Source organism: Podarcis vaucheri (genome assembly GCF_965113315.1).
Source record: "Podarcis vaucheri genome assembly, chromosome: 1".
NCBI lineage: Eukaryota > Metazoa > Chordata > Lepidosauria > Squamata > Lacertidae > Podarcis > Podarcis vaucheri.
The window spans coordinates 112,188,603-112,214,249 of NC_138759.1; the positions used below are offsets into that span (position 1 = coordinate 112,188,603).

At 44.0% G+C, this 25,647-nt stretch overlaps 1 protein-coding gene across 3 annotated transcripts in view; it reads left to right on the plus strand.

The window, feature by feature from the left end:
• Positions 1-25,647, plus strand: part of CSRNP3 (cysteine and serine rich nuclear protein 3) — an 88,716-nt gene that overhangs the window by 54,398 nt on the left and 8,671 nt on the right. For all 3 annotated transcript variants that reach the window (XM_082236821.1, XM_082236822.1, XM_082236823.1), the window contains 3 exons: positions 5,518-5,688; positions 20,949-21,208; positions 25,250-25,546. In XM_082236821.1, the coding sequence (XP_082092947.1) occupies positions 5,518-5,688; positions 20,949-21,208; positions 25,250-25,546 (728 nt within the window). The remainder of the gene's footprint in view (positions 1-5,517; positions 5,689-20,948; positions 21,209-25,249; positions 25,547-25,647) is intronic.

Sequence of the window (25,647 nt, forward strand, 5' to 3'; positions counted from 1 at the left end):
TCAAAAGACCATTTGAGCATTTGCATTTCTAGGGGTAGAGAAATATTTTTGCAAGCCATATATATTCCTTAGCAATTTCTGCATTCTTCTTCTGGTCCTGTCATTGATTTGATTTGTAGTTGCAATACCTCTGTGAGATTTTAAATGCCCCCACAGCATGGAAAGATGAACTTCATTGGGTAAGATTTAAGTAATGAGTCCTGTCAGCAGAAGCCCTGAGCAAGGACTTCTGCTTGTGCAACAGGATTTCCCTTCCCCTGCTCTGTAGAATCTGGGAAGTTGGGAGACTCCACCAGAACAATGTGGAAAGAGGAGGGAGGGCAAAAACCTTGAAATTTGAAATTCTCCCCTTGTTTTTCACGGAACTGTATGATATGACAAATTAATGGATATTTGCAAAGTGCTTCACAAATGAGCACCGAGGACACATTCCCATGAACAGATAGTACAGCCTGTGTTTGTTGGTTCTCCTGCTGCCCTTCAGTGCCCACAACTCATAAGGCACCTAGAGACTGGGCAGACTGCAGTGTTGTGGGCAGAGATGTGGGGTGGAAAAACATTCCAGGATGGAAACGTTTTCGGGACACACACGCCCCATTTCTAAAAATTGATTGTTTCATAAAATTGTTTTAAGTGCATAATGAATGGCTACAATATCAGTCACAATTGCCTAGAGTTGCAAATATATTTTTCTAGGTGACAACCTTTAGGATATTGGTATGGGAACCAAGTCCTGGGGACCTCCATGTCTCTCCGTCTGGCCCTTGGGATACCCTTCTCTCAGAGTACACACCCCACCAGCCCCGTTCCACCCCCTCAATCACTTTTCCTGGCTGGAATGTGTCTGAATTGTGATTGTACCTCTTGCTTGCTTGGATAGAGGACCATCTACATGGGTTGAAACCTCTGGCTTTTCTGTGACTGGAATGTCGCCTATCGGAGTCACATCTGTTATTCTATCCATTTTTGCAGGTTTAACAGTTTTCAAGGTCTTCATGATTATTATTTTTAACAATATGAAAGAAGTGTATTCTGTTGAGTTATCAGATCTTAAAAGCATTTATGAGTACTCCAGTAAAATTATTATATCCTGGGTTAAGGAAGGTATGCACGGGAAGGTGATAGACCCTGGGTCAGAGGCAGGGAAGGGAAGTTCTTCCAAGGCGGGAGGCCTGGAGAAGAAAGGGAAGCTCCCAAGTGAGAGCTGGAACGATCCGCACCCTTTTGTGTGAAACAAGGGTTAAGATCTACCTCTGATAGAGGGCTTTGTATTTTTTTCTCTTTCTTTTTTCCTTTTATGATATTCTTTTTTATTTAGATTTATTTGTTTTCATTGTATTTTATGCTGAAAAGTTGCAAAAACGAATTTTCAAAAATTAAAAATATTCAGAAATGAATTTGTTTGAAAGTAACATTTCTTGAATGCCCCTCTCCCCCCAGTCAACACTTTCACTTCAACTTCTTATTGTCACTGGAAAATGTAGAATACAACACACACACACACACACACACAATGTAAAACATAAACATGGAGGGTTTTGTTTACCAAATAAAAGTCAAGCATACTAAATCAGATCCCAATCTTTTATGCAGCAGCAGATAATTTCCCAGAAGTTCTCCCGGTTCAAAAAAAATCTGGAAAACTCACATCACTGGACTTGGAGTGTAGGTTGCAAAAGTGGTCTTATGAGGAGGTAGAGAGACTTCTGTCTGAGGTGGAAAATTGAGGGATGGAGTCAGTGGAAGTGGTTCCAAGTTTGGACCCCTGGCTAAAATCTGCCACCCATTGAAGAACCTGCTGCCTCCTAGTTCTTACTAATTTGCTCTCTCAGCAAAGTGTTGCCAGTGGGAGTAGTGACATCTGCAAAATGACAATGTGCGGCATTTTCCTCCCTGGGCCAGTTCTCTTCTGTTGCCTGGGAGAAAGTTTTTTGAGAAACAGACAGAGAGCTAGGCTATGGGAGGAGCTTGCTCCTCCCATTTGTCCGCATCCTTTGGGGGTCGAGATGCCAGCTGGCTAGCCCCCAACTGGATCATGCCCTTCCAGCCGTGACGATCCCCAGATCTCTGGTGTGACGTAAATCAGCGACTCAGACTTCAAAAGCCTGAGCACGCTATATTAGCAGAGCATACTATGCAAACAGAACAGGCGTGAGGCTTGTGAAAACATACTAACAGCTAAAGATTTATTAAGCATAAATCAGGACAAAGAAAACATGTCTCCCTTTCTTCTCAGAGAGACATATCAAAGCAAAAGCTATACAAACAGACGGATGTTACCAGCAGACTGTGCTGGAATGTAAACAAACATGTGACACTTAACAATCCCATGTCTGCTCCTTAAGAAATTCTCAACATCCTCCCCCTTTCCATGTAACCTGTGGCACAGTATTTCAACTCAACTGCAACTGCTGTACATATAACTGAAGTTGTTCTCTGTTAACAACTTTAGACAACAGATCTGCAGGAATCTCATTTCCTGGCATGTAGGACACCTGAATGAGTCCTTTCCAAAGACACTCCCTTGCACGATGTAACTTTATCTGCAATTACTTGGTTCTTTTCTTTCAACTCTCTGATGCTAGCAAAGCCAAACAGGACCTGTTGTCTTGATACAACTGTGTAGGACATTTCATATTAACCCTGACATCCTTAAACAGTTGCAACAACCATTCACAATCCATAAGTGAATATGACAGTGCATTGAGTTCAGCTTCACAAGAAGCCAGGCTCACTGTTGCCTGCTTCTTGTACAGCCAGTCAAACAGACTCTGGTTGTACATGTAGCACACCCCATAAGTGCTTGTGCCAACTGTGGTGTCATTTCTAAAACTTGCATCTGCAAATATATCAAGACCTCCAGATCCCTGACTAGTGAATCTGAGTCTGTAGTGCATAGTACCTTTTAGATAGTGTGCTATGCACTTCAGAGCTTTCCAATCCTGAACAGTAGGATTGTTAGCATGTCTGCTAAGCAGATTAGTGCTCACAGCTATATCAGGTCTTGAACATCTGGCAATGAAATTCAGTTTGCCTAGAATGCATCTGTACAATGTAGTGTCATAAAATGCATCACCAGTATCACCTAACTGGAAATCTGTTACCGTTGGTGTATCCACAGGATTTGCATCAACCAAATTCAGCCTGGTCAATACATCAGCAATTTTCTGAGATTGGTGTATGAAAAAAATCACCTGCCTGGTTTTTCTCTACTTCCAGAGAAAGATAGTTGGATACCTCACCAAGATCCTTCATGTCAAAGTGCTCTCGCAGCTGAGCTAGGGTGCTTTGGTACAAAGCCTGATGCTTCCAAAAGAAAAGAAGATCATCAACAAAGCATACACAATACAGTTTGTTTTGCCCCTCCTCTTTGACAAACACACATGGATCAGCTTTGCCTTGGTGAAAACCTAGAGAAAGCAATGTCTCTGTTAGTTTTGTGTTCCAACACCTGGCACTCTGTTTGAGACCATATAGGGATTTCCGTAGTTTACAGACCATTCCCTTCTGTACCTGCACTTCATCAAGTGGAAGCATATAAATCTCCTCCCCCAGCACCCCGTACAAAAACGCTTTGTGATGTGAAACATGAAGCTCTTCTTCTGCAGCAATCTTGAGTATAAGCCTAATGCTCTCATACTTGACAGTGGGTGAGTAGGTCTCTTGGTAGTCCTGTCCTGGTACCTGTGAAAAACCTCTGGTGACCAATCTGGCTTTGTGTCTTATTACCTTGCCATTCCTTGCCTTAAAGACCCACTTGCTGTCAACCAGCTTCATCCCTGGGACTATTGGAACCAGCTCCCAGGTCTTGTTCCTTTCTAAGGAATCAAGTTCAGCCTTCATGGCTTTAAGCCATGGTTCAACATCCTTTGAGGTTAACTCCTGGAACTCTTGGAAGCTTGAAGGTTCCCACACCTTCTCTGAGCTACTAACAACAGCTGTTGCTGTTTTAGCAAACTCATCAGCATACCTCTTTGGAGGTTTGCCCTTTGTGGCCCTTTCAGATCTGCGTACTAGATGCAAGTCTTCACTCATCTCCTCTTTCTTAGGAGAATGGTGGCCAATGGAAAACAGTGGTTCTTCCAGTTCAGTGTCAGACCCGTCAGATGGTCTGAGTGAGGCCTTCACGCTCCTGTAGTCTGCTGTGTCATCACTGTCACTGACACCAGCAGCAGCGCCGCCCACTGAACTGGAATCCGAACTCTGATCATCATCCTCAGCTTCCTCTGCTTCTTCAGCTTCAGGGTGACTCTGGAAAATCCCCACATTGTGTCCCCCCCCCCCACTTTGCATTGTACTGAACACTCCTGGTAAACCATACCGTATTTGTGTCAGTCATCAGCACTCTGTATCCACCTTTTTTGTACCCCACAAATATGCTATGCACACCACCATTTCCGAGCTTGCTTCTCTGTGGAGTATGGACCCACATGTCAGAATCATAGATTCTCATGTGCTTGACTTATGGTTTCTTACCAAACATCTTCTCATAGGGAGTACAGCCTATTGGTGCAGAATACCTGTGATTATAAGAATAAACAAAACAATTAAGAGATTCAGCCCAATACTCTTCAGGAAGATTGGCATCATGGAACAAGGTTTTTAGGCCTTGTAGCAAAGTCTGGTTTGCCCTTTCACAAAGTCTATTCTGCCATGGAGATCTTGGACTTGTGAGGTCATGCTGAATCCCATTCTCACGCATGTACCAGAAGGAGTGTAGTTTAGTGCATGCCAAACACGGCCTCAGAAACACACCTGCCTTTTGGAACAGTACTTCCTGTGTTCAGTGGTGTGTGGTCAGTGGACTAGGGGCCTAGGCTAGTCCCCTAAATGTTCCTGGTAAATTGGAGTATTAAAGCCTGGTGCCTCCTTCCCGAAGCCTGGGAAGCTTCTACCAAGCTTAGGGAGGGAGATGTGATGCTCACACTTGTGACATGGGCCCCCTTCCAATCGCCCTTGCAAGCTGGTGCCTCTGTCCCTAACTGTCCCTGTATGGAAAATTTCACCGCACACCTTGTTGTGTGTCACCATACCCAGCTGGGAACAGGGAACAGGAGTCTCCCGCCCCGCCTTCTACATCCTTTCTTACAAGATTTATTGAAACCTGAAATGTAAGTGAGACAAAAAGGGAAACTGTAGGACTTTCCCCCATCAGATCAGTTTTGTATGAGGTCTAGTTTTGGAACACTCAGCGGCAACTTTATTAGCATTACCAAATAGTTGGATACATGGATTTAAATTTTCTGTGAAAAGCAGTGTTACTTGTTACAGTGATTATTTAGATGTTAGGGTTTTCTTAAACTCCTTAATAAGACAAAGGAGGGAACCTAGGAAATTCTCTTGCCTCAAATGTTGACACTTCTATCTCCCTGCCCCCCTCCCTCACTGGAACTTATTCATGAGAAGCTCGAGCATTTCTAGTATTAGAAAACCCATCTCAGAATGACTTTAAAGACCTTGATTGCCTGGTCTGCAGTCAAATGTTTCCTTGCTTCATTGCACCTGTTCCTCTTGCAGGTACATGTGACAGTGCTGCAGCTATGAGTGGAATTTTAAAGAGGAAGTTTGAAGAAGTTGATGGCTCTTCGCCCTGCTCTTCGGTGCGGGAATCGGATGACGACGTTTCTAGCAGTGAAAGCGCTGACAGTGGTGATAGTGTCAACCCATCCACTTCAAATCATTTCACCCGTAAGTAATAAACCTAGAGAGTGAAGCTCTGTAGATTAAAACGTTCAAATGATGTTCCATGCTTTTGTCCCCTTTGTTTACTATACTTACTGAATAATGCCTGCATTCTTCAGTGCAGTGGGCAATAGACTGGTTTGGCCCCATGGTAATATGCACTTATGCAGCACCACACATTTTAGGTCATTTGCATGGTGCTGGGTGTGTTGAAACTGGCCCTGATCAGGCGAATGACTTTGCCGTGGAACCATGTGGCTGAACTAGACCTAAATTGGCCAGGATCTTGAGAAGCTTATACTTGAAGAACTGTCTTTGGTCATATGAACCAGCCTGGGCATTAAGATCTGGTCTGTATCCAGTTGTCTTCAGATACATAGCAGTCAACAATGAGGAACAGGGCCTTAGCTTATGGAATGCCCTCCCGGGAGAGATCCGCCTGACTCCATCATTGCTTGACTTTCTCAGGGCAAATGACCTATTTATTTCAAAAGGCATCCAGCTGAAATACAGCACCCAACTAGTGGCTTTATAGACAGCTTGATCTGGATGTGCTTGTTATTTTTAATGCTTTATGTAATGATCAATCATTTACATTGTCTTTATTTAATATTGTCTTGTTGTCGTCTATAGGCTGCTTTGAATATTCTGTATAGAAAAGCAGACTACAAATGTATCAAAATATAAATAAGAGAACAAACAGGATATGTATAAAATAGTGTAACCCGTTGTTGCACAAGCTAGTAATCATCATGTTTATAAGAGAATAGAGTGGGTGTGCTTTGGGTTTATCATACAGTTTCTGCTGTTGCCCCATTATAGTAAAGATAGCAGTTCTGTTAATATAGTTGGCTCTGAATAATCTAAGAATACCAATGTAGGTCAGTCATTATAATCCTACTCTTCTGCTGCCTATTCTGATGTTTTAGATTCCTTCTCTCTGCTTATTAGAACACTTGAACAGCAGGAATAATTGGGCAGAGAGAAAGACATTTCAGTGTGAAGCTATAAAAGTTTCAGCATTGATTCTAATGGTTCTCCGAATGGTGGCATAAGAAAGGGAAGAAATATCCCCAAGTGGGTTTGACAAAGGGGGTGGGGATAACTCACAGATGGAGCACATGATTTGGTCCAAGGTTTAAACCCCAAGGTTTAATCCCAGGTGGGGCTGGGAAAGGCTGGTCTGAAATCCCAGAAAGTCACTGACAGATGGTGTATAGACAGTAGTACTAGATGAACCAATGGTCTGATTTGGTTTAAAGCAATTATTATGTTCCAGAGAGATTGAGTGTGTCCATGAGTTTGTGGTTAGAGTTCTCTGGTGAGCAGTGGGAACCCACAAGGGGGAATTTGGGGGGAGAAAGAGGGGGACAGTTTCCAAAAAAACACATGGGTTTAGCTTGGTTATGGAATATGAAGGGCCTCCCAAGGAGAGGAGAGGAGGTTTCTTGTTATGGCTGTAAGGGTGTGAGTAGGGCTGTGTACACACATAGCCACTGAAATGCACAGGGGTCATTTTTCCACTGTGTATTCTTGTACATAGGGCACTGTGGTCTAAACCACTGAGCCTCTTGGGCTTGACGATCAGAAGGTCGGCGGTTCGAATCCCCATGACGGTGTGGGCTCCCGTTGCTCTGTCCCAGCTCCTGCCAACCTAGCAGTTTGAAAGCACACCAGTGCAAGTAGATAAATAGGTACTGCTGTGGCGGGAAGATAAATGACATTTCCATGTGCTCTGGTTTCCGTTACGGTGTCCCGTTGCACCAGGAGCGGTATAGTCATGCTGGCCACATGACTCGGAAAGCTGTCTGTGGATGAACGCTGGCTCCCTCGGTGTGAAAGCCAGATGAGCGCTGCAACCCCATAGTCTCCTTTGACTGGACTTAACTGTCCAGGGGTCCTTTACCTTTTACCTTTACACACCTTCACATTGTAGCATCATCTAAAGCAGCAGCTACTGTCAGTGTTGTCTATACACACTGGTGGGAGCATTTTCTTACTAATGTGCAACAGGTTTCTCTTTTCCCCTCCCCTCAATTGATGTTTCCATAAACTTTTTTGAAAAACATATTTTTTCACAAACTTTCAAAAGAGAGAGGCTGGAAACTGGTGTGTTGATATACTGATATGCAAGTGATACATATTGGTATATGGAGGCGATGTTAGTGGCACAGCCCTATAATGTCAGTAGGCCTGCCCTGATAGGAAGTGACCTGAGGACGCATTCTATGTGTACACATGTACTCAGCAAGCGCTTGAAAAGGGCATTCTCCGCACAAAATGGGTTAAAACTGTTCTAGCACAATGCACTTTTGATTGACAAAATAGTGTGGGACAAGGACTACATGGGGATGCTTCTGTGTGTATAGCACATCCAAAAGGTGCCTGCATCCAATGTTGACTGCACATTATTATGCAATGTGTACACTCCCTTAGAGAGACACTGAGATGTGGAAGAATCTATGACTGGGCATCTGAGTAAGGTGATTATTTTTTTTAACCTGGTAGATTTTTATGTGAGATCTTACTGAGTTTTTAAAGTGTGTTTTGTATTGCATTTTATTGGAAATGTGGGATATAAACTGCAAAATAAAATACTGCTAATCATCTTTGTATTATGACAGTACATTGCACATGGCAGGGCTGGCAACTGTATGTGCAGCCATCAGGGCTTAAGTATCTGGTATGGGCATTCTAGGTCAGCTTGAAGATTCATAGATTCTTTATAAATACTAAGCCCTGTCTATTAGTGCAGTGGCAGATAACATGAACAAATGATTAGACCATTTCTGGCACTGCAGTGTATGCTAGTAGAATTCAGAACAATGCAATGGAAGGCAATATTGTGGTCTATGTCTTCAATAACGTCGCTTTTCACGCCAGCTGTGTTTTCAGGTTGCTTTGCGAAACAAAGTACTATATTCACTTTTTTAAAAAAGAGTGCTCTGTGAAACAAATTACTCTTTCCTTATAGCTGAAGATGGAAACTAAATGTTGCAAACAGTTTAGTTTGTGGTATTGACAGCTGCTGGGTGCAGAAATAGCATGCCTACTCTAGGCAAGAGTTTGCTTATGATTATGCTGATATTTTGTAAAGATGAGGGTTTGCCTGGGAGTAGCAAAGAAAAAGGCTCACTCTAAATTGGTTGGTTTTGATGGTTGGAGAGTAAAATTGATGTTTTATAGCACACACATTTGAGGGGGCGGGAGGAAGAATATTCTTAAGCTTCAGACCCACAGTCAAGCTCAGGTTTCGTTGCAATGACTGCAAATAATCTAGAGTCAGTTCATATCTTCTGCAACCTGTTTAGTCAATGATTTGGGCTGATCGGGGTTGTAGTCTAACAACATTTGGGGACCCAAGTTGAAGAGCATTGATCCAGAGTAGTGTTTCTCAAAGAGTAGGGCCTTGGGCCACTTTTAGATGGGCCGCATTGGTACAGCCTTCCCCAGTGCCTCTTCACTTGCTTGGCTACAGAAAGGAAGGGGATAAGAGATGTAAGCTGTTAGAGGAGGAGGAAATTAATGTAAAAGGACCAGGGTTCAGGGGTAGGTGCGGTTGGGGAGGGAAGGATGAAAGAAACGGGCAGTTTGAGAGGTGGTGGGACAAGGTACAAGATGAGTGTGAGAGGAGAATGGTAGAAATGACAGGAGATGGGTAAAAATACTTTGAGGGGCACGTGGGGGTGGGAAGGGGGGAACAGAAAAGAAAAGGGCTTCTCCAGTTAGAACCTCTGGGTCAAATTCTGCCTAAAAGGTAGAAGCTGAGTCACAATACCTCCTGAGCAAATGTCATTGCTTAGGAAACGATTGCTGCACAGCCAGAAATTGCTTTCCTAAATGTAATCAAAATTTGGCGTAAATTAACCAGGAAAAACAACAAATCATAATTGTTCAACTAGAAGACAACCCTGTCTTCAACAACTTGTATCATTTGCGAAGATAAACTGGCGTAGTTCCCCCCTAGCCCATTTATTTGGTTATTTATTTATAGAATCTTTTGCCCATCCTTCACCATAAGGTCCCAGCAATAAAGAGTGTGTCTCTGTGTGTGTTGCAAGCCCAACACAGTTATAAAAGCACATACAAGTATTCCACATGGAACAGAACAGTATAAATTTCAGGCTGCTCAGAGCAGAGACATTTGGAATAAAGGGACATGCTTTTGTCCTATGGCTCTTTCTTCCAGAATTGTGGAGTGTCTTAAAAACAAGGAGACACTAAGTCGAATTGGTTTGGGTCAGTTTCCGAATGGCTACTGTCACCAGAATTCACAAAACGCTGTAATCGTAGCTAAGAACACTGTTTGTCAGCTACAGGCAAAACAAATTAAGAAATGAAATTACCAGTTTTCATTACTACACATGTCTCTTTCTGTTGAATAAGCTATAAGGGTGCACAGCTTGGTGTTTTGTCCTTTAGTCTGCTATAGTATATGATTTGCATCAGACAACATGTTCCAGGTTTCAAAGTTGCTGTACAGAAAAAAAGCAATGATAATAATAATGAAAACAATAAATCCGCTCTTCCTAATGTAGTCCATGGATTGTGGCTCTGTCAGGAAATAACCTTGGTGATGAGGTTGAGAAAGGGAGTTGGCGCAGAGCCAGCAGCCTGCCTAGTATTGAAGCAAAGCTGTTGCTGCTTCAGAAAGAGCCTTGAATAGGAGTCTCATCTGGTTATTAAACCAGACAGTGGAGAGATATTTTCCCTCCTGGGAAGCAGTTACAAACCTCAGGCGCTGAAGCGATGTGAGTGCATGTGACGATTGCATTTCAAAGCATCCTGCGCCCTGAACTTGGGAGAGTGAAATGCAGCTTGCATAAGTGAACAGGAACGCTTGGACTCCCTGACCTAGTCCCTTATTTTTTAAACGCGACTCCAACCAATGCCAGTGACTTCTTTTAAAACACAAAAACAAAAAAAAAACCATGTACAGCTGTGGCATCAAAGCCCTCAAATTAATGAATGGTAGACTTACCAACAAAAGCAAACCGCAGCCTATATAAACAGCAAAGTAAATCCTTCTATAACAAGGCACACTGAAATGTATTTTTGACTTCTGACCTCGTCCATCTGCCTAATGGAATAATAGGCTATTCTCCTGGGGCCTCTGTGTAATGTCTTTGTCATTCTGGGGCGGGAATAAAATAAAATGGCCTGATCACACTTCAGTCAGCCAGTTGTGCTGTCTGTCATACTTAAGTTGGCTAGGGCAGCTTTTCTGAGATCTTGTGAAGGTGTCAGGGGCATACCTGGAATGGTTCAGTTAGGTTTGTGGAGAGTGGAAATTATGATGGGTGCCCATCCTTTATGGGGGTAAGGAATATAGGCCAGTGAAAGAAGTAACATCATGGAACAGATGTTGGGACTAGAGCCTGATTCTCACATAGGTGTTCATTGTTCTGGGGCTACAGGATCTAGTGATGACTTGTGACTACACTGTGGAAAGGACAGGCAAACTAGTCTGTTTCCGTCCCATGTCATTTTTGCATGCATTCACCCATAATTCAATTTTGTTCTTCATTAATCATGCGGTCCTTTTTTTTGGGGGGGGGTAGAAATCCACATTTAAATACATATTAAAGTATGTGCTCTGTATCCAACAAGGTCAAACTCAGGGTATGCTTATTGAAATCAAATCATTTAAGTTAGTTATGCCCATTGATTTCAGTGGGTTTTCCTCTGAGGTTGCCCTGTATTTTAAATGCATTTTCTCTGAAAGTATGCATTTCTGAATATATTTTCTATCGGAGCACACATTTTAAAAAGCTACTTTGTGACCTTTTTTGGAGCTAAGAACTGCATCAGTATATTTGGGAAGTGTGAAAGCTGGTGGGTAGCCTAACAGCCCAATCCTAACCTTACCTACTCAGAAGTAAATCCTATTCAAGTCAGGCAGGTAGAGTTAGGATTACAGCCTAAGTTCCAAGAGCTGAATGTTAGACTGCGAGTTGCAGATCAGATCAGTTCGTGTCAGAATTTGCAGATACTGCTTTTCTCAAGCATCCCTAGGCTATGGATATAGGATTGTCATATCCCTTAAATCACATGCAGTCCTTTTCAGTGGAGTCAGTTGACACATTTAGCTCTGCCGGTCAATAAAAAGATACTCATCAACTGCAGAAAAATCAAACGATGTGGCACGTTATGTGTGAACTAGTCCACACATTGCGAGAAGTTTGGTCACACTTTTGAAGGTTTACAATCTTGTTCCCTTCACACCTGTTCCACAGCAAACCAGACTTGACACTAGAAACAGAATGCTCTGTCTAGGGCTTTCAGTCTATTGATTGGGACCTCAGGACCTTGTGTGCATATGCAAAATACTTCCACATGTGCACATTGGCTCATGGGGCGTCACTCTGGAGAATCTCCAGGAGGAGAGGACTACCTGTGGAACGTTGAGCATTCCATCACACTTGGGCTTTTACTGTGTGGACAGAGCACAAATATTTTTCTACACTGCCCACAAGACCCACTATTTGGTCCTGCTGCCCTTGCCTTTAGTTTGAAGAAGCTGTCACTATGGCTATTGTTCAGAGTTGTAGAAAGAGTTGGCGGGAGGGTCTTTTGGTTTCAGACATCATGAGGGCCTAAGGTGCATGGGAATTTAGATGTGCTGTGTAAACCATCTCAGAAACCACCACATATTTAGGAGGGGGAGACAATAAAAAATGTGGAACAGACTGGAGAAAATGAAGGAGGGAATGGAAATAAAAGAGGATAATGAGAAAAATGGAGAGGTGCAATTGTGAGTGAAGGATATCCTGAAGGATTGCTACTTGTGAGCGAAGGCTGATCAGGTGGTGTTTCCTTGCAGAGTGCTCTGAGAAGACACTGTTGGCTTAAATACAAAATGTAAAACATAAACTATAAAAAAGCAGACTGCTTTGGTGAATGGATTTAGGGTTTGAGGCCAAGGTGAGCTATGCCACAACTGTATTTAAATAGCTACTAAGAGTAGCTTTGAACATAGTCCAAGTACGACTTGAAAATCTTACTGAATGCACTGCTAGGTTTATTTATTCAGCATCCCTTTATGGTAATGATTAGAGATACTGGTAAGAAAATCTGCAGGCTTCCCCACACAAAGCTGGACAAAAAGGAAAATGTTACACAGAAAGCAAATTACTTAGACCAGTCCTATGCATTGTGACTCAGAAGTCTTGTTAAGTTCAATTAAACTGACCGTGAAGTAAAAGGGTATAGGACTACAGCTTAAATTGTTGTTGTTGTTTTAAAAAAAATATTTATGAAATTGATGAATACCTAATTATTTATGTAAATAGATTATAGACCCCTTTTTATTAAACAATACAGTGGTACCCCGCAAGACGAATGCCTCGCAAGATGGAAAACCCGCAAGACGAAAGGGTTTTCTGTTTTGGAGGCGCTTCGCAAGACGAATTTCCCTATGGGCTTGCTTCGCAAGACGAAAGCCCATAGGGAAATCTCCGGGGACCTGTTTTAAATTGCTGGCGGTCGGGAGCAAAGACTTTCGCCCACAGCCGGCCTTCAGAAGAGGTCCTGGACCTCTTCTGAAGGCCGGGGCAGCAGAGACTCCTGGACCCGGGGCAGCGGAGACTTCTCTGCTGTCCCGGGCGATCTTAAAATGCTGGCGGGCGGGAGCGAAGCCCTCCTGTCCCCGGAGCTTGCAGGGCGGGAGGTGGGAAGAAGGGCTTTTCTTCCCACCACCAGCCTTCAGAACAGCCTTCTGAAGGCTGGCAGTGGGAAGAAAAGCCCTTGTCCCCCCCCCCCCCAGCCTTCAGAAGAGGTCGGGGGACAGACTGTCCCCGGACCTGGTCTGAAGGTGGTTTCCCTAGGAACGCATTAATTGATTTTCAATGCATTCCTATGGGAAACCGTGCTTCGCAAGACGAAAAACTCGCAAGAAGAAGAAACTTGCGGAACGAATTAATTTCGTCTTGCGAGGCACCACTGTATTGTAAACAATATTTACAAACAGTAAAAACTAGTCTGCAGAACAAGCATCAGCAAGAACAATCAATCCCTCAAATATATCAAAACTTAAGCAGAGAAGAACAGTAAAATGCCAATAAAATCAAATACTGTGGTCCCTGGAAGGGTGTACCAGGGGCCATAGGATAGAATGGATATGGCCTGAGGGAGGAGAAGGAGGTCCACCCTCACAAAGCCCCACAAGTTGCAGGCCTAGAAACTTCTGCCTACCTTGTTCCTCCACCATCAGCGTAAAATGGTGGCAATGGCAAAAATGCTTTGTGTATTTTGCTTAGTCACATTACAACTTGAGCTCTGCCCAGGGCTCACAGCAGCATTCAGCATAATCAACTCAAAAAACCTTCGAACTTATGTATAAATTGGAATTAAAGCTATGACAGAAATGTTGTGACTGTGAGGCTAAGATTTAGACTAGAAAGCTCTTGACACAATAAATGTTAGTTGAAGTGTAGGATTAAAAACTGCCCTTTTGGGCTGCGTATCTTAGTGTTCTGTGTGCGTAGTATTGTAACCTGATTTGGACTAAGTCTCACTGAAGTCAACGGGACTAGCTTCTGGTTCTGGTTCCAGTATTTACAATTGCGTTGACAGGAGCAAAGCCATGGTTTGGTTTAGCATTACATCTCAACCCAGGTTCATGGTTTGTTTATCTCCAAACAAACCATGAGCTATAACCAAGGTTTGTTTTGGGCTCATTGCTCAGTGGTTTGTATGGGGGAAACAAATCACAGCCCTGGGTTTGGATGTAACACTAAGCCAAATAAGGTCATCTGTGCTTATGTTCCATTCATGTAGACTAGACAGTGGTGCAGCAGATATTCCTGAGTGGTATCCTCTGGTTGGTTAAGAGGCCAGTGCTCATGTAAGACAAGGGTGTCTCCTTTCCTGAATAGGCTGTGGTTGCAGTTTGGTCCACGTTTTGATTTGCAAGGATCCAAATTAAAAGCTTGATGTATTGGAGCCACATATATCCCAGCAGCAGTGCACATGACTTGCACATACAAAATCCTAAATTCAGTCCCTTGCAATCTCAAGTTAATGGAGCTTGGAAAGCAGGGCTGGGAGAGAACCTTCTGCCTGCAACCTTTGGAGAGCAGTGGCCAGTCAGAACAGACCAAAACTGGGCTAGATGGACTAGTCCTGTGACTCAACAGAAGGCATCTCTTTGTCTGCAAGAAAGAACAAAGCTATTTTTGGAGTGCACATTAAGGCGGCATCTGTTTTGTTTCTTTAGATTTCATTTTGTTTAGTGCATGACGTTAAAGTCCATTAGCGTCCGTGAGCCTTTCGTCTGGCTTTGCTTTCTAGGATGGCTGTTAAAAGTGGGCCTTTTGGAAAAGTGATGTTTTGACCTGGATTACCGCGATGATGAATTACACTTGACAGTCCTATCTTGTTAAGACTTGATGAATACTATGTGGGAAATCCAGGGAGTGGGTGTAGAATGGGGTTAATCCTTTTTATTAGAATGTTCCAGCACAGCACTGAGAATACATCAAATAGCAGGAAAATGGGTTAGTGGCTTTAAGAATAGCCTTGTCGTCTGCCACGTTGCTTTAAAAAACAAAAGGAAAAAGAAACGGGCTGCTCTGTGCTACACGCTCTTGCCTTGAGACTTCCCCTCTCCCTAAAATATTTCTCTGATGGCAGTAAACGAATTGCATTGCCCTGCTGGTTGTAAACCTGCGGGTACTCTGTTGCGGAGCCATATGGCTCACATTTATTTTAATGTGCCTTTGACAGGAGGAGAATAGCTGAGACTGCTGAGGAAAGTGCTTACACTTTGGATTCCAGCCAGCGAAAGCTCAATTTATTTATGTTTAGTAACTGAGTAACTTCTTTTTACAGTAGAAATGGTGCTTGAAAAAGATTAAAAGACTTGACATGTCATTTATGCTAATTTTTCTCGCCCCCCATTTTCTTTTTTGCAAACAAGGCAAACATGCTTTCCATTCACAGCATCAGTTTATTTTTAACTGAGCCGAGACCCCCCCCCACCTCCACCCGCCGGTGGAATTCCGTGATCTATTTTTGGAAAGCTTGGTAGAATTTGCTTAAGCAAGATTATGTGTAAGGAGTTTCCTCATACAAAGACCAACTAAAGGTCACATTGGATCTCTAAGTCTCAGAGAGGCATCTCACTCAGAATTGACACAGGATAGAGCCTAGTTGATGGGCTGGAAACACCAGATGCTGTTGCCTTACTGGAGCTAATCGTGTGTGAAACCACTCAGCAGTCTGGACAGGAGACCACTGAGAACCTTGTGCAAGAGCAGGATATAAAATCAGGGGATGATCTAGGAGATGCTTTATTTGGAGATAAAACCTGGAGCTTCATACTTAACAAGGAGCACATTCTGTGCCAATTTCAGCTCTTATCCAAACAAATGGCCAGATTCTGGTAAGACGGTTTTGTCCCTGGTCACGCGTCTGTGGCAAACAGGCTTTCCGTGCAATCAGGCAGGAAGCTTTCATGACTTGGAAGAGGGTTGATCCTGTTTTTCTTCTAGGGTGTTAATTTGCCACATGTAGCAATAAGGATGCACCTCAGCTGTGCCTTCAGATGATGCCTGCTTCCTCACATGGCTGTCCCTTGCTGAATGGGAGCAAATGTGTATTAATAATGTTCCAGGTTGCAATTAAAAAATAAAAGCAATGAAATAATGGCTGTAAAGTAATATAGGCCCTCTGTGATAGTGTACTCAGTTATTTATGAAGCTAATAAAACAGGCCACCTGGAGGTATAAATGAAACAGATCTATAATTGCTTCCTATAGGAAAAAGATTGTGGTTTTGGTAGAAAGGTATTCTGTTTCCGTTTCCAGAAGTCCTGGGCTTTAGCAGTGCTAGAGGTCTAAAAGGTAATAAAAAAAGCAGCCAGTGTTTTTCTACACTAATCGTATCTAGAGATAATACTCCATATCATGTCATTGTGTTGGGCAGTTTCATGTGCACAAGAGAAAGTTACATTGATTATTTCATACCTGGCTCACTTTTGTTACCAGGTTTTGGCTAGGTTGTGCGATGGCCTTGGTATGGATGGGGTCACTGAAGAACAGGAAGCACCAAAGATGAATGGAAGCATCTGTTGAGAGCATGATGGAAGGGAACCTCTTCCATGCTGACTTGCCTCTCATGGAACCTTAAAGCCGGTAGCAAGGAATCTGTAGCCATTTATCTTGCTGCTGTTGAGCTCCAACTCCCATCAGCCCCAGCCAGCATGGCCAATAGTCAGGGATAATGGGAACTGGAGTCCAGCAAACTACAGGCACCAGGCCCATTGGCAGACCAACAAAGATGTCTGCAAGCAAGCCTTGAAGGCTGGCAACATTAAACTTGCCATGTGGGAATCCCTTGCAGACAACCACAGTGCCTGGAGACAATCAGGTTGTATATCCACAGCAGTGACCAGAGGAGGAATGACCACTGGGAGGAACTCAGAGAAAAGAAACGCCAGGCATACCTGCATCAGCACAACCTGATGCCTTCTTCTGCCCCAGCTGCAGCAAAACATGTGTCTCCCATGTCAGTCTTTACGGCCACAGCAGGCGCTGTAACTCTCCAGTTGTTAGAATTTACCCCCAAGGGTGCACTCTTCCATTGTCTCCCAAGACAGGTGGATGGTGACAAATATCAGCATATCATAATCCCCAACCACTGCTTTAAGCCTTGCAGAGAATTCTGCAGCATGTTCAGAGGTGCACACGCTAACTGCGCTGGAAACTGGCTAAGACCGTTGGGCCTCACAACTTCAGGGACACAAATCCATCATTATTGACCTTTTCACTCAGGTGTCCCTGATGATCTTTTAAAGAACCACAGAGTTCCTTCCCTGAACACAGTTTGAGAAAAATATTGTGATTTTATTTTTTCTTTTACTCACTGACTGGTCACAGGTCCCACCTCACCCCTGCCCCAATAACATGATGGGTTGAAACCCATCTATTGCCTAAGATTAAAAAACCCTGGCATTGCTCCCTGTGGATGTGTGGCAGCAAGAAGGGCCTGAAGGCCAAATGGCTCTAATTGCCTGAGACAGAAGAGTTTTTAACCAGCTCACACGTCCTGTTGTGCCTTATTGCTGTTAAATATATGGCCTCATGTTACAAAGGCTGTCAGCATCTTTTATGACCATCTCAGTTCCTCCCTTCTGACCATTACTGTTCTCCCATCATACCTGTGCAACTGTCGCACCTAAATTGCACAGCCATAACTCATCATCTAGTTCCCCCCCCCCCCAGTCTCCTACTGCCGTCTCCCAGTAAATCAGGCAGGCTCCTGTCGTATCTTCAGGAGTCAAGCAGCTAATGCGTGTGCGCGGTTAATATTCTACACTGCAGACTAACAACGGCCTGCTTCTTTGTGGGGAAACAAAAGCATTCAGAATTCCAGCATGAGGTATCTCTGTCTGGACCAGCTGCACAGCAGGGATAACGCATTTAAGGAGCTGTTTTGTTTTATTTAAAGCGCTCTTTTCAAAAATCAGTATGCATTGCCTAGAAAGTATGTTCGAATGCATGAGAAAGGGATAAACACCAGACCTTTAAAACACATTCAAAGCACACACCCAAGAATCCTGGGAACTGTAATTTGTCCTCCACAAACCTGCAACTCTTCGCACCCTTAACAAACTGCAGTTCCCAGAATTCTTGGGGTGTGGGTATGTGCTTTGAATGCCCTTTAAAAGGTCTGGTGTTTACACAGCCTGTGTGATGAGTGTAGGAAAACTATGCTCCTGACAGGTTGATTTATTTCTGATGTAACAACTGCATGACGACAAGTCTACCTTTTTGTGCAGCACATGGGAGAGACGAAGGAATGAATGAAACAAGACAAACACACATCGTGCATTTGTGCTACTTAAATAGCATCACTGTGTGACTGGCATTAATTTCTCATGCACAAGATATGCCATGAGAGAGTAATCGGTTTGTGAAAACATGGGGCAAGATACTCACTAGGCAGGTAATAATGTTTCCATTGCTTAAACCTTAATTAGCCAATCCAAGTTACTTGAGGTTTAAGAAAGCCCTGTGTTTGTTTGTTTTATGTTGGGTACCTAAATAAAGATAGGGATGCTGTGGGTTAAACCACAGAGCCTAGGACTTGCCGATCAGAATGTTGGCGGTTCAAATCCCTGCGACGGGGTGAGCTCCCTTGTTCAGTCCCTGCTCCTGCCAACCTAGCAGTTCGAAAGCACATCAAAGTGCAAGTAGATAAATAGGTACCGCTCCGGCGGGAAGGTAAACGGCATTTCCATGCACTGCTCTGGTTTGCCAGAAGCGGCTTAGTCATGCTGGTCAGATGACCCGGAAGCTGTACGCCAGCTCCCTCAACCAATAAAGTGAGATGAGCGCTGCAACCCCAGAGTCGGCCACGACTGGACCTAATGGTCAGGGGTCCCTTTATAAAGAGGGAGGCCTTGTGGGTTGGAGGTTTCCATGTCCAGGAGATAGATTAGCTGCCTGTTCTGGAAGGGATGGCACTCTCTTTGAAGGAGGAGCAGGTGTTCATTTTTGGGGTATTCCTTAATCCATCTTTGTCACTAGAGTCCCAGTTGACATCTGTGCTCTGGAGTGACTTTTACCAGGTTCAGGTGGTTTGCCAGCTGCAACCTTTCCTGAACGGTGACAGCCTGACCACAGCGGCCCATGCATTGGCACTGCCTGAAGGCTTGATAGCTGTGCTTTATGTGGGGATTACCCTTTTATCTGGTCCACAGTTGTGCAGACTGCTCACAGGACCAGATTACTGGCAATATGTTACCCCACCACTAAGAGAGCTGCCATGTTCAAGGGACTTCTGTTAATTCATAATGTCTTAAACAACTTGGGGTCAAAGTCCCTTAAGGACTGTCTAGCTTCTTATGTTTTATGGATATCTTTGTTGATTTTGCTTTTATCTGTTGTATTCTGTCTTGTTGTATTTTTAATGGAAATGCAACTTACAGATGTGTAAAAATAAGTAAGTCCACTTGCCCTAATGGGTGTGGCAGGTTGGCAATGCCTCCTTTCACTGGGACCTGACGGAAACCAGGACTGACTGGATTTTCACTTCCGGTGGGCAAGCGTTGGCTCCCTTCGCCAGCTTGGAAATCTGGCTCCTGTTAAATTGGTCAATGGCAGACAGGCTTGGAGGGCAGGTGCCCCCAGGAGGAAATAGGCTTTCCTAAGGTCCACTCCCAGGGTATTTAAGTCTTCCTGTCCTAACTCCCGGCACCTGGTTCCTAGAGACAGTATGGGAAGAAGAACCTCCATGTTGTTGTTACCTCTGAGATGGCTGGCTATATAGTTAGAGGTTCTAGGCCTCTATTCTGCTTTATATAAAAATAAGCAGTTAGGTTTGTCTCGTAAGAGAAGCAGTGCCTGCTTTTACTGGAACACCTTTGAATGTCTTTTGCAACACCTTTGTTGTCTTCGCATTGTTCCACAGTTAAGATCGGAAATTGAGATTGGAAACAAATTAAAGTTGCTCTGGAAAGCGCAATGAACATTGATGGAACTGCACTGCAGCAAAACTTTTAACAGCAACATTGACTACCACCTGATTAAATGACCAAGGAGTCCTAAGAGTTTTAGCTGAGTAATCCATTAACCCTGCCTAAATAGGCACATGAGAAAGCAGTTCAAAAACCAACCAACCCACCCCCCCAATATTCTTTTGTTGTGATGTGTGAATTCAACATGTCACATCAGGTATTGTCTTTGAACAGGCAGTTCCTGTTTTCACACGGAATGAAAGCCTTTTTGAAAATGTCAGTTTTGTATTAAGGATTGCTAAAAATACCGTAACTTAAGATGGCTATAAATCCACTTCCTCGTTGATTGGGGGGAAGGGGTAGTTTGTTAGCCTTTCAGAATGTTTTTGATCCGTTAACAAAACTAATGAATTGACTAAATGTGGCAGTAGCACTATATGCTAATAACCATAATGAAAATGAATGAAAATAAGTTGAATGCCGAATTAAGCATGTATGCTGATATGGGAGGGAGAGAGAAGGAAACTGGCAACAGGCCAGCTTCTCCACCCAATTAACTGCACAGAGCGAGGAAGGCCGAGAATGGGAATAACTCCCTCTCCCCACATGGGAAATCGGTTGTGTGTGTGGAGGCACACACAACTTGCACTCATGCCTGCCCCTACCACCAGCACTCCTTCCTCAGCCCTGATTCCCCCAGGCAGAGGTGCTCAGCACCAGCTGGCCTGGGGAACCCCACTGCTGAGAATTTGTGAAATGGTGAGAACGGTTTTCATTCTAAGCTGGTCACCTTCTTTCTTTGCAGCATCATCGATTCTGAAAAGAGAGAAGCGGAAGAGGACGAAGAATGTTCATTTTAACTGCGTTACCGTGTACTACTTCACAAGGAGGCAAGGGTTCACGAGCGTCCCCAGCCAGGGAGGAAGCACCCTGGGCATGTCCACACGTCACAACAGTGTGCGCCAGTACACACTGGGGGAATTTGCGATGGAGCAAGAGAGGCTTCACCGAGAGATGTTGAGAGAGCATCTCAGGGAGGAGAAACTGAATTCTTTAAAGCTCAAGGTAAGGACAAGGCCAGCGAACTGCATTGCCTCTCTACCGTGTGGGCAAGAAGCAGGAAACAGAGGAATTGCCACACTTACATCCTTGGCAAGATTTCGTCTCCGCTTCTAACATGGCTGCATGTCAATTGCCCCAAGGAAGCTGGCATTTTCCCCGTTTCCCACATTAACTCATCAGATTTGTAATAGGCTTCCACCTGAGCTCTTTAAGGCGACAGCTTCCTTCCTGCTATGCAGATACGATGGCAATTCATTTCCCCCCATCAAAGTTCTCGCTTTGATCAAAATTTAAATATGGTTAGCCAAATTGCTTAGTGCGGATTGTTCTGCACAAGAGATTTTGGCTGGTTATTTTAAGAAAGCGCTGCTTTGTGATAGGAATCTGGGTAATGTGGGATGAGGCTGCCGGATAAAATATTGGAACCCATTTTATATGTGTTCTGTATGGTATCTACTTGCAGGAGACTCTGACTGAAGCATGTCCTGCACCAATCTGTTTATGTGTTCCTTCTCATGCCCAGTCAGAGCTTACAGGTACTGGACACACCTGGCGTTCAGAGAGATGATGCTACTGACTGTCTCTGCAAAATTTTGTGTCTCATATTGTTTGCCTGGGACTTGAGCAATCTCTTATTTTTTTATGGTCCCAGGCTACTGGCAAATACACACACATGAAGACAAGTCACCATACATGGCCGGTGGGCCATAGTGGACTCACATCGTCTGCTTAAGCGCCACAGAGGCACTCCAGATTGAGCAGGTGGTTGCAGCAGTATTTAAAGCACTCAGTTTGGCTGATTTGAAAGCAGATCACATCCAGATCAGAGTCAAAACTTACTGCAAATTCGTCCCTCAACTCTGTCCTTGTGAAGGGGAGTGGGCAAAGCAGACCACATCCCACATGTCTTGGGATCGCGCTGGCAGTGTTAGGAACAAAGCAGACGAGAAATAGGTTGTTACAAGATGATGGTGGCAGTGGTGATATGCACCGGTACATGGCTTCCCATCAATGCTCTAGGCAGCTTAAAAAGCAAAAGCAAAACCGACACTATACAAAATTAAAAAATACAAAAGGAAATAATTAGCACAGATGAAAATAACAACTTTAAAAACCTTCGTTCTAGTGAAGACGGAGAAAAACAGGTTTTATGCAGCTCTGCTTAAAACAAAAAAATGAGTAAGAGAACAAAATGTATTTTGGTGGAGAACCTGGAGCCCTCCAAATGTCATTGGGCTCCAAGCAGCATCAGTCCCAGCCAGAATGGTGAACTGCTAAGGGTGATGGAGTCCAGCAACATTTGCCCACCCCACTCATTATTTAAAACCACATTTGAAACAGGAAAGGCCTATTGTTGATTTTTAAAGCACATAGTGCACAGTCCCTGGTCAGCTGCAGGTTGTTTGAGAGCTCCTCCTGCTGGCCACTTGGAAAGAGAGCAGCACATTGGCTCATCTTTGTGTCAAAAATATTTTTACATGTTTCAAAGAAGTACACGGTGCTGTCTGTGAGACAAGGGTCTCAGAGCGAGCTGTACAGTAGAAGTAGGTGCTGTTGCACAGCTTCGTTGTTCTGTTTAGTCTGTGGCTCTGCAGAATCAAAGAAGCTATGGCAGAGCGTGCAGTTACATGTGGGACCTGCAATAAACGTTTGCAGTATGAAGTGCTCCTGTTATGGACATTCCATCTCCACCTCTCATCAACAGTCAGTCAGCATTCCATGCCCACTGAGCATGCTCTGTCTTCACTGGGTTCTTTCTCAGGGTTCCCTTCCTACTTAGTGGTTTTCTTTTTCTAAAGATTAGTAGAATTTCTGCAAACCTTGGGGTTCTCAAGAGTACTCCTGTGTGCAGATGGCGTTGTTTTGCCTACTATCTCTGAGGTCTCAGGCTATGTAGGGCTGAATACAAATATGTAACAGAAGGTGTATTAATATGCAGTCTTAATATTTTTGAGGGGAGGGGTTCCTATGCAGATTAGTTTAAATTTGCATAGGAAAAATTTCTGTTGCTGTAGAGCAGCTGTAGGGAGCCTCCAGTCACAGGCAAAGTTATGCCTGTCAATTTGGCCTCCAAGGTTGTTGCCCACAAAGCATGCCCACCTGTCCCACAACTATTGTCGCACACAATGGCAGGTGTGGGGCAGCTGCGAACGTGGCCTCAAAGGGACAATCGGCAGCCTAAAGTTTATTTGCAAGTGGGGGTCCCTATCACACTGACAGGAAGCCACACTGGGCTTGTCCGCACTAGACAGTTCCTGGTGGGAGAACTCCCTAGCGCAGCTTGGAGGGCTTATTTGCTCGGCTCCAAAGCAGTTTGCATTCAAGCCACTTTCTCAAATGAAGGACGAAAGCTCCATTCCCAGGGGTGCAAAACTGAGCATGCTCCATTGCAGGCACACTCCCAGCGCCAATCAGTTGTACCTGCCGACCAGCTACCAGTAGTTACATCGATGCTCTTGGATTGAAAGGCGATTGTCAAAATTGGCCTGTGAAGGGTTGGGGAATTAAGGACCTTTACCACCAGACAGATCCAATTTAACATGCTTATTTTGCTTGTATTCCGTAAACAAAGCTTTGAACCTGCTAAGCTTCCTTAACGTCATATTTGCAATTGGCATCTGTTCCTTGCTACAAAGGAACTCGTGAAACAGGAACATTTTCTGCCCCACATCACTGATTTCTTCATTCGTGGCAAAATTCAGGTCTCAGAGGACCTTTGCAGTATGTCATAGATAAGGCAAAACAAGATGGCTACTACTGCAGTAGCAAAGCTGGAGATTAACATTAGGTTGAGGATCAGTTCCATTAGAATGGAAGGTTTCTGAAAGTGTAGCCTTATTGGAGTTCACTGATTGGGTCTGCATTGCTCCGGGACAGGAGGAAGGAAGTCAAATGACACCGAGGTTGGTTCAAAGAAAGAGTTTATTCTGCTCTCCGGATAGCAGAAGGCACTTGCGTGGTGAGTCCACAGCAGGTCCAAAGAAATCAGAGATTACATGCAGTATATATATCCTCCAGGCACCCTCTCCCTCCTTCCCCAGGAATCCAACCACGTCAGCCTATGTACACAGGTTGACATCACATATGTTCTTGCTCTGGTATTCTTAACCATAAAAGGGTATTCCTTCCTGTACTTCTGACCATAAAAGGATCTTCCTCTTCCTACTCTTATCTTGGAGGAAGAGGTCGTCATCTCTGAGAACACGCTCTGGCGTTGTTCCCGGACTTTTGTGCGTCTTTTGTGGTCAGGACATAAGATAAGGCACAGACGTGTCTTCTCTGTTCTACTGGTACAGTCAGGGTCATCCCTTGCCGTGACTGATAAAGGAGAGAGTTTGTTTATATAGCTGTGTCCTTGTTATGCATTTGCTCAACAGCTCAAGTTTTATGCATTTTAGAGTGCTCTCTTGGAGAAACAAGAAAAGGGGGGGGGGGTTGAGTCAGTTTTAAACTGACTGCACAGAAACCCATTCCTTCAAAAGTAAAGTGCCCTGCCACTTAAATTGTTGCCAATACTCCCATGTGCCTTTCTTTTCCCTCTTTTGCATGACAAATTTGATGCTTTCCATCATGGATTGTCTGTAGCCTCACCTAGGAAAAGTGGCTAGTACTAGGAGTTAGGGATGCTAAAAGCTGCTGCCAGTTCAGATAGATAATACTGGGGTAGAAGGATGAATGGCCTCACACTATATAGGGCAGTGCCATACATAACAGAAAGCAGTACTGGAACAAGCCAGCCCACTTCTATGCCAGGAGCTCCTTAGTTGAAAGCAGTGCTTTCCCCCCCTAAAAAAATGTTTAGGCATACTCTCATTTTCCTACTCATATTGAAATACTGCCCCTCAATGAGGCCAAACTTAGATTCATAACATGTTTAGGGGTATGTGCCCCCCCCCCAGAAAAAAGCACTGGTTGAAAGCCATGTTCATATAGCCTTTCATGATAAAAACAGGGTTTGTTGCCCTTGTTAACTGTTTTCAAGCTGAGAATGGCTCTTCTTCTCAATGAATCCCCCACATGCTCTTTCATGGCTCTGTGTTGCAGATGACTAAGAACGGCACCGTGGAGTCTGAGGAAGCAAACACTTTGACACTGGACGACATTTCCGACGACGATATAGATCTAGATAACACAGAAGTAGACGAGTACTTCTTTCTACAGCCTCTGCCAACAAAAAAGCGAAGGGCACTCCTGAGAGCCTCCGGGGTCAAGAAGATTGACGTAGAAGAAAAACACGAGCTGCGAGCCATTCGCCTGTCAAGGGAGGACTGCGGCTGTGACTGTCGAGTCTTTTGTGACCCAGAAACGTGTACCTGCAGCCTTGCAGGCATAAAATGCCAGGTGAGAACTGAACTCAAGTACAGTCTTAAAGGGGCCGGGGGAAACGAGGAGAAGCCAAAGTATAATTACAGGTATTTGGGTTTTTTTAAACCCAGTGGCAT